The sequence below is a fragment of the Oncorhynchus mykiss genome, chromosome 11 (genome assembly GCF_057628025.1).
Source record: "Oncorhynchus mykiss isolate SJ-2025 chromosome 11, ASM5762802v1, whole genome shotgun sequence".
Classification (NCBI taxonomy): domain Eukaryota; kingdom Metazoa; phylum Chordata; class Actinopteri; order Salmoniformes; family Salmonidae; genus Oncorhynchus; species Oncorhynchus mykiss.
The window spans coordinates 51,237,851-51,250,850 of record NC_143032.1 but is presented as its reverse complement, the minus strand read 5'-3'; the positions used below and the strand labels follow the sequence as shown (position 1 = coordinate 51,250,850).

Genomic DNA, 13,000 nt, shown 5'->3' with positions numbered 1-13,000 from the left:
ACAATACAAAACATTAATACACAAATCCACAAAATAAAAGAAAACTTAAGAAATATCAGAACAAGATATGTCAGAGTCCGGAATATAAAATATATATGTATATAAGGGTGCGTATGGACAGTATAAAAATATGAAAGGTGTGTACAACACCAATTATATAGGATTTACAGATGAAGTGGGTTGTATGTATGTAACATTATTAATATGACCAGTGTTCAATCACTATGTACATAGGGCAGACACACTGAAAATTATCAATCCCATATTGGTCTTTCACAGTCAGGCCAACCCAAGCTGTACTGTGCAGGTAAGCTATTGGTAGGCCCACTATTGAACAGATAAATGAGGCTGTCAACTGACTCAGAAATTCACAGGTTTCTGATGAATTATTTTCCTGTTCTGTTGGTTTTCTTCCTTTCATTGGTTAGATGGGAAAGGCATTATCCTATTCATATTAATAACCATGATAGTTGTTGCATCTTTAATCTCACCTCTTCCTAACTTTGGATATTTTCATCTCTGTTGATGAAACTGCTCGCATGTGTGGTGCACATTTTAGAAAGGTGTTTTCCCGCAAATTGCATTTTGGAACATTGGTGCGTAGGCCTACCACATTGTGCTTGCACATTGCTGTGCCTAAAATGTGAAGAAATTGTTTATCAACATTTTAAGCTAAACATTCTAGTCTGTTCCATCAGTCTGTCATCTTTTCTTTTGTTTGTACTGTATTTTTCATTACGTGTCGGACCGCAGTAAGACTAGCTGTCGGTTTTGGTGCCGGCTAATGGGTATCCTAATAAATCAAAGCAAGCCTTATTAATTGATACAGCATATACCTCTACTACACTACATTGATATGCATCGTGGGGATTAAGATGTGAGTATACGCAATGATCACTGAAAAATAAGTGGGTATACCTGCATATACCCACCACTACACCACTGAGTGTGCCCCTGGTGGTGCGTTGGGCTGACCGCACCACCCTCTGGAGGACGATACAGTCCAACAGGACGCTCTCAGTTGTGCATTGTAGAAGTTTGTGAGGGTCTTCTTCTTCACACTGTCTGTGTGGATGGGCCATTTCAGGTTGTCAGTGCACACCGAGGAACTTGAATATTTTCACCCTCTCCACTGCGACCCATCGATGTGGATGGGGGCGTACTCTCTGCTGGCTCCTGAAGTCCACGATCAGATCCTTAGTTTTGTTGACGTTGAGGAATAGGTTAATGTCCTGGCACCACTCTGCCAGGGTCTTCTCCCTGTAGGCTGTCTGGTCATTGTTGGTAATCAGGCCTACCACTTGTTCGTCAGAAAACTTGATGATTGAGTTGGAGACGTGTGTGGCCACACAGTCATGGGTGAACAGGGAGTACAGGAGGGGGCTGAGCACGCTAGTACAGTATCAAATCACATTTATTTATAAAGCCCTACTTACATCAGCTGATATCTCAAAGTGCTGTACAGAAACCCAACCTAAAACCCCAAACAGCCAGCAATGCAGGTGTAGAAGCACGGTGGCTAGGAAAAACTCCCTAAAAAGGCCATAACCTAGGAAGAAACCTAGACAGGAACCAGGCTATGAGGGGTGGCCAGTCCTCTTCTGGCTGTGCCGGGTAGAGATTATAACAGAACATGGCCAAGATGTTCAAATGTTCATAGATGACCAACAGGGTCAAATAATAATAATCACAGTGGTTGCACAACAGGTCAGCACCTCAGGAGTAAATGTCAGTTGGCTTTTCGTAGCTGATCACATTCAGAGTATCTCTACTGCTCCTGCTGTCTCTAGAGAGTTGAAAACAGCAGGTCTAGGGACTGGGGACAGCAAGGAGTCATTAGGCCAGGTAGTCCTGAGGCATGGTCCTAGGGCTCAGGTCCTTTGAGAGAGAGAAAGAAAGACAGAGAGAAAGAAAGAAAGAAAGGAGAGAAAGAGAGAGAGCATACTTAAATTCACACAGGACACAGGATAAGACAGGATAAATACTCCAGATATAACAGACTGACCCTAGCCCCCCGACACATAAACTACTGCAGCATAAATACTGGAGCCTGAGACAGGAGGGGTCGGGAGACACTGTGGCCCCATCCGATGATACCCCCGGACAGGGCAAAACAGGCAGGATATAACCCCACCCACTTTGCCAAAGCACAGACCCCACACCACTAGTATATGTTCGTGACCACATCAAGGAAGGGATGAAAGAAGCAATTTAAAAAGTATTCAAACAGGGCCTCGAATTCACCACCATGGCATCATCTTAATAGTCTAAGTGGCTTCCTTTCCTCATTTCCTTCCATTCATCTGCATGGATGTGGAAAACCAGGATGGGCGGAAGCAAAATTTAGGGAGCATCAAAACCATGATGAGTAAATTTAGACTGACTGACTGATCAACACATAATATTGAGTAGTTATTTAGGATGTAAGGTGATTTGTAGATCATTCAGTCAGTCTCGACTAACCTTTAAAGTCAGCTGCAATGTCAAAAGAATCTCCTTTAAAGTAGGCAAGCCCTGGGGGTTCAATATTGCAGCCAACTGCCGACTGACTGATCTACAAAGAACCTTGCATCATAACTAACTACTTATTGTTATTTTCTAGATGAGTCAGTCACAATTTATCCATTATACATTAGTTTTGATCAATTCGAACACTGCCAAAGAGAGGAAGCCAATGTCGACTACTGGGTCACAGGGAGAATTTCAATTGCATTCCTTGATTCCTCCTCGTGTTCTCTCCTCACCTCCTTCTCAAAACCCATTAGAAGGAGGTGAGGAGAGAGTATCCAAGGAATCAAGGAAATGCAATTGAGATTCTCCCCCACTCCACAAGTCGTCCTCATAGGTCACTTTCGAGAGGATCAAAACCTCAATGTATCATAGGTAAATTGTGAATGACTGACTGATCTACAAATAATAATGAGTTGTTATTTATGATGCAAGGTCATTTGTAGATCAGTTAGTCGGAGGCCATTGTAATCGGACATTGAACAAAGACATTGTAATCTTGTTTTTTTAGTAGTAAAATGTAAAAAAAAATGTCATCTGTCCTCATAGAGCTCCTTCACACTCACTGATTGGTTCAATGTTCAATTAGTATCACCTGGCATCATTATAAAAATCCTTGACCTGAACATTATTGCATTATTTGGTCATCTTGCATTCATCAGGCATGGCTTTCTATCTGCTTCTGAGTATATCAATTTTGGAAATCTCAGGTGAGTAATGGGGCATGCTTGTGGTTGACCGCTTTCACCAATCCTTTACGCTTGAATTTAACTGTTTGTCGTTGGACTAAATCTGCCACCAGTAAGAATTTAGCCAGCTTCATAAAGTAGCCAATGTTGCTAATAATACATTTGGCTAACTATGTTATCAACACTGTTTGGAATTGTCAATAGATTTGTTGTATTTGGTTCAGGTGAAAGGTCAGTACCCAACTTTAGTTAAAAACAAACTTGTAATTATTACTTAGTCATTCAAGTGAAACTTCCCAGTTGTAACTCTGAACTTCTGATAACTCCAACAGCATTGAATGCCCAATAGTTGTACCAAAAACTGACTAGACCGCCCTCTACAATCCACATTGTTATTCACAGAATGATTACTTTTAATTCCTGTGTAATTGTTCAGAATTCTCATATTTAGAGAATTAATAATTTATTCTCTACTTCCAAATAGTTTTGAGTGTAGCTGTGCGGACTCCATTGAAATGCAACCTGGGCACCAAACCTTGCAAGGATGGATCTGAGTGTATTCTCTACCAGCATGTGTGTGACGGTGAAGTCGACTGTAGGGATGGCTCTGATGAGGAGGACTGCACTGTCACATGCACTAAAGGTCTCCACTCGATTTCCATTGCTTTCACCAATCTAGTGTTCAATCAGTGATTTCCTCAAGGAAGGATGGACTCCAGGGTCTTTAAATCATCTGTTTCAGTTCATTGCTGTCCCTCCAACATTTTGAATTAGTGTTTCATCCATTCATTTAGGCCAGTTTCTGTGTGCCCATGGGAAGAAGTGCATTGACCAGAGGCAGGTGTGTGACGGGGTGGCCCAGTGTCAGGACCGCTCTGATGAGGTGGACTGCCTAGAGTACATGGAGGGCTGTGCCCACCACTGTGACAAGACCCGCTGCCTCCCTGACACCTTCCTCTGTGATGGAGAGGAGGACTGCCTGGATGGCACTGATGAGGCAGACTGTGGTAATGTCACTATTGCCTCTAGAGTTTTGCTTTAACATGGTCCTTATTACATCTTTCAACTTATGTAAACGCATGTCGCTTTTTATTGCATCTTGTCCTTTGACACAAGTCAGTTTCACAATCTCCCCAGATTCAGACTCCGGTGGTCACACAACTCCTGATGATGAAGTTTCTGAAAATGACTCAAGCAACTACAAAGGGATTACCACCATGTCTGCACCATCACCCCTCAAATGTCCTTTTGGCATGAAACCATGTCAGGACAAGACTGAGTGTGTTCTTTACAGCCATGTGTGTGATGGAGATGCAGATTGTAAAGATGGCTCAGATGAGGAGACATGTTCATTAGAATGTGAAAATGGTAACAACCAGTGCATAGAAATGTGTAACATTTTGAGAAGCATATTTCTCCCCTGTTTTATATTGTATAAGACAATGCTACTCTAGTGCAGTGGTTCCCACCCAGGGCTACTAGGATGGGTTTTACATGGCCTATCCACAGGGGGTACTTCAATACTAATGAGTCCATAGGCCTACTGGAAAATGCACATGAGGGGGTATTTCAGGCAGAGAAATTCAGTCGGTGGTACAGTAACCGCAGAAGGTGGGAACCAGTTCATCTTGTGTAATACATGTTTACTGTAGCAACATTTTGAACTAGCTAGCATATTTGCATTCACTCAAATACCAATAGAACATACACACAGAACATAGTTGCATGTTTAGAGTTAGAAATATTCCTCACAGGTCACCATTTCATTGTTATTGACTGCTCTTAAACTGTGCTATATGTTCAGGCCAGTTTCAGTGTGCCCATGGGAAGAAGTGCATTGACCAGAGGCAGGTGTGTGACCGGGTGGCCCAGTGTCAGGACCGCTCTGATGAGATGCACTGCCTGAAGCCCATGGAAGGCTGTGCTCACCACTGTGACAACAAGACCCGCTGCCTCCCTGACACCTTCCTCTGTGATGGGGAGAGGGACTGCCTGGACGGCACCGACGAGGCCAACTGTGGTAATGCCCCACCACTGTCACACTTGCTGCTTGAGTTTTGCTCAAAAAATTGTCCTTATCTATCTTTACACAAGTTGCATTATAATTTATTGCCTCTTGTCCTTTGATACTAAAGTCAGTTTCATCCTTAGATTCAGACTCCACTGATGATCATAAAAATCATCGCTATTTTGTTGCTGAAGATTATGACGGCAACAACGAAGGGAATGCCACCTCAATGTCTGCACCAGCACCCCTCAAGTGTACTTTTGGCACTAAACCATGCAAGAACAATATTGAGTGTGTGCTTTACAGCCATGTGTGTGATGGAGAGGCAGATTGTAAAGATGGCTCCGATGAGAGAGAATGTTCATTAGAATGTGGAAGTGGTAAGAATCAGTCAACTTAAAAATACAAATTGTAGTTTGACATTTTGAAAAGCATATTCCTCCCCCAGCTTTTATTCTGTACATGACAATACTGCTCTCTAGTGTAATGCATGTTTACTATAACCTTTAACTATCTGGAATTCACTCAAATACCAATCACACACACAAAACATAGTTGCATAGACTACTGCATGTTTAGAGTTCCATCTTAGACAAATTCCTCACAGGTCACCATTTCATTGCTATTGACTGCTCTTAAACTGTGCTGTATGTTCAGGCCAGTTTCAGTGTGCCCATGGGAAGAAGTGCATTGACCAGAGGCAGGTGTGTGACCGGGTGGCCCAGTGTCAGGACCGTTCTGATGAGATGCACTGCATGAAGCCCATGGAAGGCTGTGCCCACCACTGTGACAACAAGACCCGCTGCCTCCCTGACACCTTCCTCTGTGATGGCGAGAGGGACTGCCTGGACGGCACCGACGAGGCCAACTGTGGTTTGTTCCATTTCCAAGGGTCCACTAAACTGTTAAGCAGAACTGTGGCCATGTTGAATCTGTCAAATATTGTCCAAACTTCTCGATTTTAGAGGAAGTTCAATTTAAGAAATTTCCAATTGGTCCCCTTTACCCATAGCTGATGAGAGCTGCGGCAGTGGGGAGTTCCGTTGCACCAGTGGTCAGTGTGTATCTATAAGCATGCGCTGCGACGGGCATCCTGACTGTTGGGACCACTCTGACGAGGAGAGCTGCCACAAGCCCCCCCAGTGCACCACCAACCGCCGCTGCCCACAAAGCCAGGAGTGTCTGCTGGAGGAGTGGGTCTGTGATGGGGAGCAGGACTGTAAAGATGGCTCTGATGAAGAGGTGGGAATATTTGGCCTGGGTGCAAGTCTGTTTCGCATGACTATTCCATAAGGAGTTGGCAGAAACTGACAGGCACGATGGCTAATGTTAGATTAGTAGACTTGAGTTATTTTAATGGGTTACAGCCTTAGTACTCAATTGCTTTTGAATGACTTAGGATAGCCTCACGCCACCTGAGCTTGCGCGGCTGTTCGCTATACGATAGCGCAGTGGTAGTTATGAGGCTAGTAGCTAATGTGCTTTTACCTCAATGTGACTGAACTTGAGTATAATATGGTATATTGAATTCTCTTTCAGAATTGCGAGATGGTCCAATTGAAGTGTGGGGAGTTCCAGTGGGCCTGTACATCAAAGAGCCAATGTGTTCCCAAAGCTTGGAGATGTGATGGGACAAAGGACTGTCCTGACGACAGTGACGAGGCAGGATGTGCGTAACGAAACTTATTCCAGCTGTGTATGATTTGTTAATTACTGGATTGTTATGTTGAAACTGAATTTGTAATACTAAATGAATAAGCCTTTCAATTTAGACATTAGTAAAAAATCAATTAACTTGGTTGTTTTTGTACATTTAATAGGTGGTCAGGTGGGAACATGCCCCTCTCACCAGTTCCAGTGTGCTAGTACGTCAGAGTGTTTGGACATGGCCCTGGTGTGTAACTCAGTCAGAAATTGTGCTGATGGTTCTGATGAGGGTGGCGACTGCAAAACCACGTGTCCAGACAAAGGCATATGTGTCCAAAACTGCTACAGCACACCACAGGGAACAGTGAGTAATGGGGAAATGCTCTTAAGTTAAAAAAACAACATTTATCTGCTTCTCATTGTTTGACCACCTCTACCGATTCTGTTTCTCTCCCATAAAGAGGTGTGGGTGTAAGGCTGGTTACCAGCTCGACGAGGATGCAGTGTCCTGTGGTGATATTGATGAGTGTGTAGGTGGTAGACAAGGTGTTTGCAGCCACTCATGCGTAAACACTCCGGGCTCCTTCCACTGTCACTGCAACCCTGGTTACCTGCTGGAATCTGATGGCCGCCACTGCAAGATCATGGGTAAAATTAGTGAAATATCAAGGCTTAGTGACAATCATGGAAATTGCCTCTGCTTGATTTTTATCTTTTAAATTGGGAGTGAATGTGCACGACAATGAACTGACTTTGGGAATGCAAGGTATGTTGGCTGAAGTACTCGTATGTCACACAGTAGGTCTATACCAACCCACTTTCTTTTCCCACAGGTGAGCCTTATCTTCTGGCCTCTGTGCAGACAGACCTGTTCCTTGTTGGGCTGAGAAGCAGTAGTCTGGATGTCCTGGTGTCCTCTGCTAAGAAAGCCATCCTGTCTGTGGACTATGACTGGAGGGATCAGAGGGTGTTCTGGGTCAGCCTGGATTCAGAGAGCATAAAGTGGTCCTCTCTAGACCAAAAAAAACGAGGAACTCTTTTCAAAGGTTAGTATTATGGTTAAACTAAGCATAACGATTGAGGCTGTAAATAGACCTGTTTTCACAGTGCTAAGTTTTGTTCAATTGTTAAATCTTAAACAATTTTGATCTCTACAGGCATCAAATCTGACTGCATTGCTGTTGACTGGGTAGGGAGAAACCTGTACTGGATTGATGGCATTGGAGGTGGTCGGATTATTGCTATTGGATTAAACTCAACCATTACAAGCGCTCTGGATCTCACTGTCATTCTTGACAAGGAATTTAAACAACTTCTCTCTCTGGCACTCCTGCCACAGAAGGGGCAAGTATATTTTGTAGTTGTACTGATGTACGGCACCCACCCAAACGTTTTTTAAATTTGACTAAATTAATACATGCTGCTAAACAATTGTGATCAGGGTCTTGATGGTTTCCACTGAACTGCTGTCCTATTGTAGGCTCATGTTATTTAATGATTTATGTATTTTGTTTTCAGGAGACAGACCTTTTCAGTAATCAACAATAACATTGATTTGGATGTCATTGCAGGCTCCTGTTCTGGTCGGAGATTAGTAACGAGGCAAAGATTGAGCGGGCCGGAATGGATGGGTCTGAGAGGAGAGTGGTGGTCAGTCACAGCCTCAGCTGGCCAGGCAGTCTGGCTGTGGACCCAATAGGGGAGCGGCTCTACTGGACGGACAAGAAGCTTGGGTGCATTGGCTCAGCCACCCTGGATGGCGGGGACGTCAAGGTACTACAAATGGATGGGTGTTTGCATAGGACTAGATCAGACTTTGACTTTAAATTAAATCCTACCTGAGTTGGATAACCTATTAAAGCCATATTTCAATGTCTTATCTATTCCTTTCCCTCCTGAAGATTCTGCAGTTGACGGAGACCACCAACCCGTTCTCGGTCACAGTTTTCAATGACATGCTCTACTGGTCAGACACCAAGAGGGGAACTATTCAAGGGGCTAATAAAATCACTGGAAAGAACTGCAAAGTTCTACTCAAACGACCTGCACAACCCTTTGGACTCAAAGCAAGTATCTTTTTCCCCAATTTTAATGTGTGAATTGTAAAATTTTCATTTCACCTAAATAAGATGGCAATCTCATGGGTTTCCTGTAATTGCACAGAACATGTTTGTATTCAAGTGTGTGTAATGATTTGCATTTATCTCGGGATGCAGGTCATTCATCCACTGCTGCAAACAAGCACTGATAGTCCCTGCGAGAAACTTCATTGCTCTCACCTGTGTGTATTGGCCCCCGGCCCCAAAGGGGTCTGCAAGTGTCCCTCTGGTCTGCTCCTAGCAGAGGATGGCCTCAACTGCTCCAACCTGGTCAACTCTGCCTTCCTCTTGGTGTTGTCTCCAACAGTTGTCACACAGGTAGGACTCTGCCCACTCAGGTTTACCCACTTCACTTGATACTGCACTATATCCAATGCCACTAGCTACATGTTAATGAATCAAAGTCTCTGTCCTCTAAAATGAAAAGCTCTTAAGAATGCCTGGTCACATAAGCTCTCAGTAATAACCTGTACTTTGAGTCGAGCCCGATTGGCTTTGCGTGCTACTTGTGTGCAGTTATTCAGGAGTAAATGCCAAACTTCTCCACCATGTACTTAGACATATGCATGTGTGTCTCTAGATCTACCTGCAGACCATGCTCAGTGCTGTGGGCCTGAAGACCTGGCCTGAGCACCTCTCTCTACCTCTTGCCAATGTCAATGAGGCAGACATTTTGGATTACACCCTACGAGACAAGATGTTGTACCTGGCTGACTCCGGCCAGTCCTCTGTAGGCCTCTTCAAGCTGAAGGAGACCAGCTTGGTGCCTCGTGGCCAGTTCCTGCAACTTAAAGGGGACACTGTCACAGCCCTGGCTCTAGACTGGATAACCCTCAACGTGTACTGGAGTAGCACCAAACAGTCACGCCTGCAGGTCACCTCTTCCAATGGGGAACACACTGCTGTGTTAATTGATGATATGGGAAGTCTGAAGTCCATAGCTCTTCACCCACTTAGTGGAAGACTCTGTTTTGCCAAGCAGGGGGAAGGTGCTCATGTGGAGTGTGCTCACATGGACGGGGGGAAGCGAGCGCAGGTTTGGAAGGATGCTGTGCAGCCCACCTCCCTGACTTTCTCCAATGATGGTGGGGAGATTTACTGGGCTGACATTGGTGAGGAACCATTGTTATACAATACAAACCTTCACTTTAAGTCAATCTATAGGTGGTGATGGAATACTTGGGATTTTATGTTCCAGGCGCTGGGGTGATCGGCTCTGTCAGAGTTGATGGTTCTGGATACATTGAGTTTACAACTGGGGATGGCCTGATTGCATTTGCACTCAGCAACAGCATGCTCCTCTGGGTGACAGACCTTGGTAATGTAGATTATTCTTTCTTAACACCGCTGCCATCGCCAGTACTCAGTGCCACATATTACTGTAGCCAGGAGATGGCTCTGATACTAAAATCAAAGTAGAACTAAGGATAATGGTTCTTTCACCATGGTTTTGGATTCATTGCTGTTGAACATTTCAAATGTTTCAGACACGACCCAAGTTTGGTATAGAGATGACCAACTGATCAAGACACTTTGGTTTGAGGTCAACACTGAAGTTGTCAGTTTGAAGGCCTACAGCAAGTCCAGCCAGATGGGTAAGGCCACAACATTTGCACACTACTCTATTTACTGAGATGCTTCACATTTTACTCTTCCTCATGCATCTATTTCTAGGCTTCAACTTCTGCTCTGATGGGAATGGAGACTGCAGTCACTTCTGTCTGGCTGTCCCTGGTGGTAGGACATGTAGGTGTGCCCATGGCCATCGACCAGTCAATGCCACACACTGCGCCCTAGACCAGCACTGCCCAGCTGGTAGTAGACCCTGTCTGGATGGGCACACATGCCTCCCCCTGGAGAAGTTCTGTGATGGGCATCCTGATTGCCTTGACACCTCAGATGAGAATTGTGAGATTTTTATTAGCAATGCCTGAAATTAACAATCTTAGCTGTAACTCAGCATTTCCCACACCTGCTCCTAGAGGATCCTTAACACTTCACACCTGAAGTGGTTTTAACACAAGCTTTTATTTAATTCAGTTGTGTAGTGTTAAGGCAAACAAATGTGCAGCTCTTGGGGTTCCCAGGACCATGATTTGCTGTCATAACCTAACCTCAACTGAATACAAAACAAGTCTGATTCTCCACCAGGTGTCCATCTCAAAGGGCAGTCTGAAGTCCAGTCCAAAGCTCCAACCCTGCCTCCAAGCCCCAGCATTCCCACGTCTGCAGATCTTGGCTCTACCACCTCTCTGGACAACAGTGGGCTGGTGAGAAACCTGGATGTCAAGCAGCAGTGTAGCAAGAAGCGCTGTAATGGGAATGGGGAGTGTGTGGAGACCAATGGGGGCACCTCCTGTGCCTGTGGTCTAGGCTACAGTGGAGACTCCTGCCAAGACCAGCTCGCCAACACCATGCAAGGCCCACTAATCTATGGGGCCATTGGTCTCTGTGCTGCGATTGTAGTTATCAGTGTCCTCGTTGCCGTGGTCAGGAGGAAGACTGCAAACGCAAGGTACGCCATCCCAACTGCTTGTGTGGCTCCATCGTTTTGTTGAACATGTCGATCTACTAGGTTGCTTGTGTTTAGAATGCTTTCTAATGTGAGCTGTTTGTCAATAGATTGACCCTATTCACTTTTCAATTCCTAGGCGAGCCAGCCCTGTGGTAAAGCAGACCAGTATGACTGACTTGGCGAAACATGGAGATTCTCCCTCTACACAACATTCACCTGACGACACCAACTTTTCAGAGGTACAGTAGGTTTTATATTGTATTTCAAAGCAAATAAACTTCAAGGTTTGCCTAATACAATTTTGTTTCATTTCACAGGAAGTGGCATCATCTGTGGCGTAACTAAACAGCATATTTTATTCCTAATCAATAAAGATGTTGCATTTTCTATGGGCTTTTTCTTGATACACATTTCCACTCAATTTTGATCTATGGGGATTAACTTGTGTAAAGCTACACAAAGGCAACTGGATTTGAGATGTAAATCACACTTTCTTGGTTTCAGATTATAGACCTTAAAGCAATGAAACTAACTAATTTGGTTCTGACCATATTGACTCTGACATTAAAAGTATTTATTCTAAAACGAGTGCTTCTATGATTCTGAAAAGTTAGTGCCTTGCGAAAGTATTCGGCCCCCTTGAACTTTGCGACCTTTTGCCACATTTCAGGCTTCAAACAAAGATATAAAACTGTATTTTTGTTGTTGTGAAGAATCAACAAGTGGGACACAATCATGAAGTGGAATGACATTTATTGGATATTTCAAACTTTGAACAAATCAAACTGAAATTGGGCGTGCGTAAAATACTATAACTTCATCAAATGTAAATTTATTTCAAATAGCTTATTAAGGAAACCACAGCACAATTTTATTCACAGCTAACCAGGGGCACACCAACACTCAGAATTTACAAATTAAGCATTTGTGTTTAGTGAGTCCGCCAAATTGGAGGCAGCAGGGATAAGTGACTTGGACCATTTTCCTGCCAATGTAATGAGTACTTGGTGTCAAATGTAAAAATGACATTGTCCTTTAGGAATGTAGTGGGTATAAATAGTACTTTACACCATGGGTTGCTACATTTGATATGTAGCCCTTTACACTCATACCATATACAGGTTGAAAATGTCAGCTTTGGGCTCTGACAAGTGCCTAAATTGGAACGCCGTGGCTGTAGTGTGCAATGAATGACTTCAGGGCTCTGCACTGTTTTTGACTGACAGCTGTTCTTAACTTGACAAATAGCCCCATCCCTCCTGCTAATTGGGTAATGTTTTTTTTTCTGATTAAGGGTAATGCTGTAAATTAAGAATTTGAAAGATGACACTAAGGATTTACAAGTTTTTCATTAGGCCATAATCTAGAATTCACATGACTAGGAATTAGAATTCCAGTCAGACCTTAATTGGATCTCAGGCAGATGGTATTTTGGGCATTCAAATTGCTTTTGATAAAATGTGATTGGTCAGCTTTTAACTGCCCATAACACCACCACCCCCATGGGGCACTTGTTAGAACTTTGACATCAGCA

General features: G+C 43.8%; 1 protein-coding gene across 1 annotated transcript; it reads left to right on the top strand.

The window, feature by feature from the left end:
* The first annotated feature begins 3,145 nt into the window (after positions 1 to 3,145).
* On the top strand, positions 3,146 to 11,853 carry LOC110535815 (uncharacterized). Its single transcript, XM_021621121.3, has 23 exons — positions 3,146 to 3,218; positions 3,682 to 3,840; positions 3,992 to 4,204; positions 4,335 to 4,565; positions 5,002 to 5,217; positions 5,349 to 5,585; positions 5,863 to 6,078; positions 6,218 to 6,447; positions 6,745 to 6,874; positions 7,026 to 7,216; positions 7,314 to 7,500; positions 7,686 to 7,898; positions 8,010 to 8,196; positions 8,424 to 8,625; positions 8,754 to 8,918; positions 9,069 to 9,269; positions 9,532 to 10,063; positions 10,150 to 10,269; positions 10,439 to 10,546; positions 10,626 to 10,859; positions 11,103 to 11,466; positions 11,603 to 11,705; positions 11,784 to 11,853. The coding sequence occupies exons 1-23, from the start codon at positions 3,173 to 3,175 to the stop codon at positions 11,805 to 11,807; spliced, it is 4,509 nt and encodes a 1,502-aa protein (XP_021476796.3). The 5' UTR covers positions 3,146 to 3,172; the 3' UTR covers positions 11,808 to 11,853.
* The last annotated feature ends 1,147 nt before the right edge of the window (positions 11,854 to 13,000 follow it).

Bases quoted from the DNA above. Each gene is read 5' to 3' on its own strand.
- LOC110535815 (XM_021621121.3), top strand. From the start codon at position 3,173: ATGGCTTTCTATCTGCTTCTGAGTATATCAATTTTGGAAATCTCAG. The intron at 10,064-10,149 runs GTGAGGAACCAT...TTTATGTTCCAG, and splicing joins GATTTACTGGGCTGACATTG to GCGCTGGGGTGATCGGCTCT. The intron at 10,270-10,438 runs GTAATGTAGATT...CAAATGTTTCAG, and splicing joins CCTCTGGGTGACAGACCTTG to ACACGACCCAAGTTTGGTAT.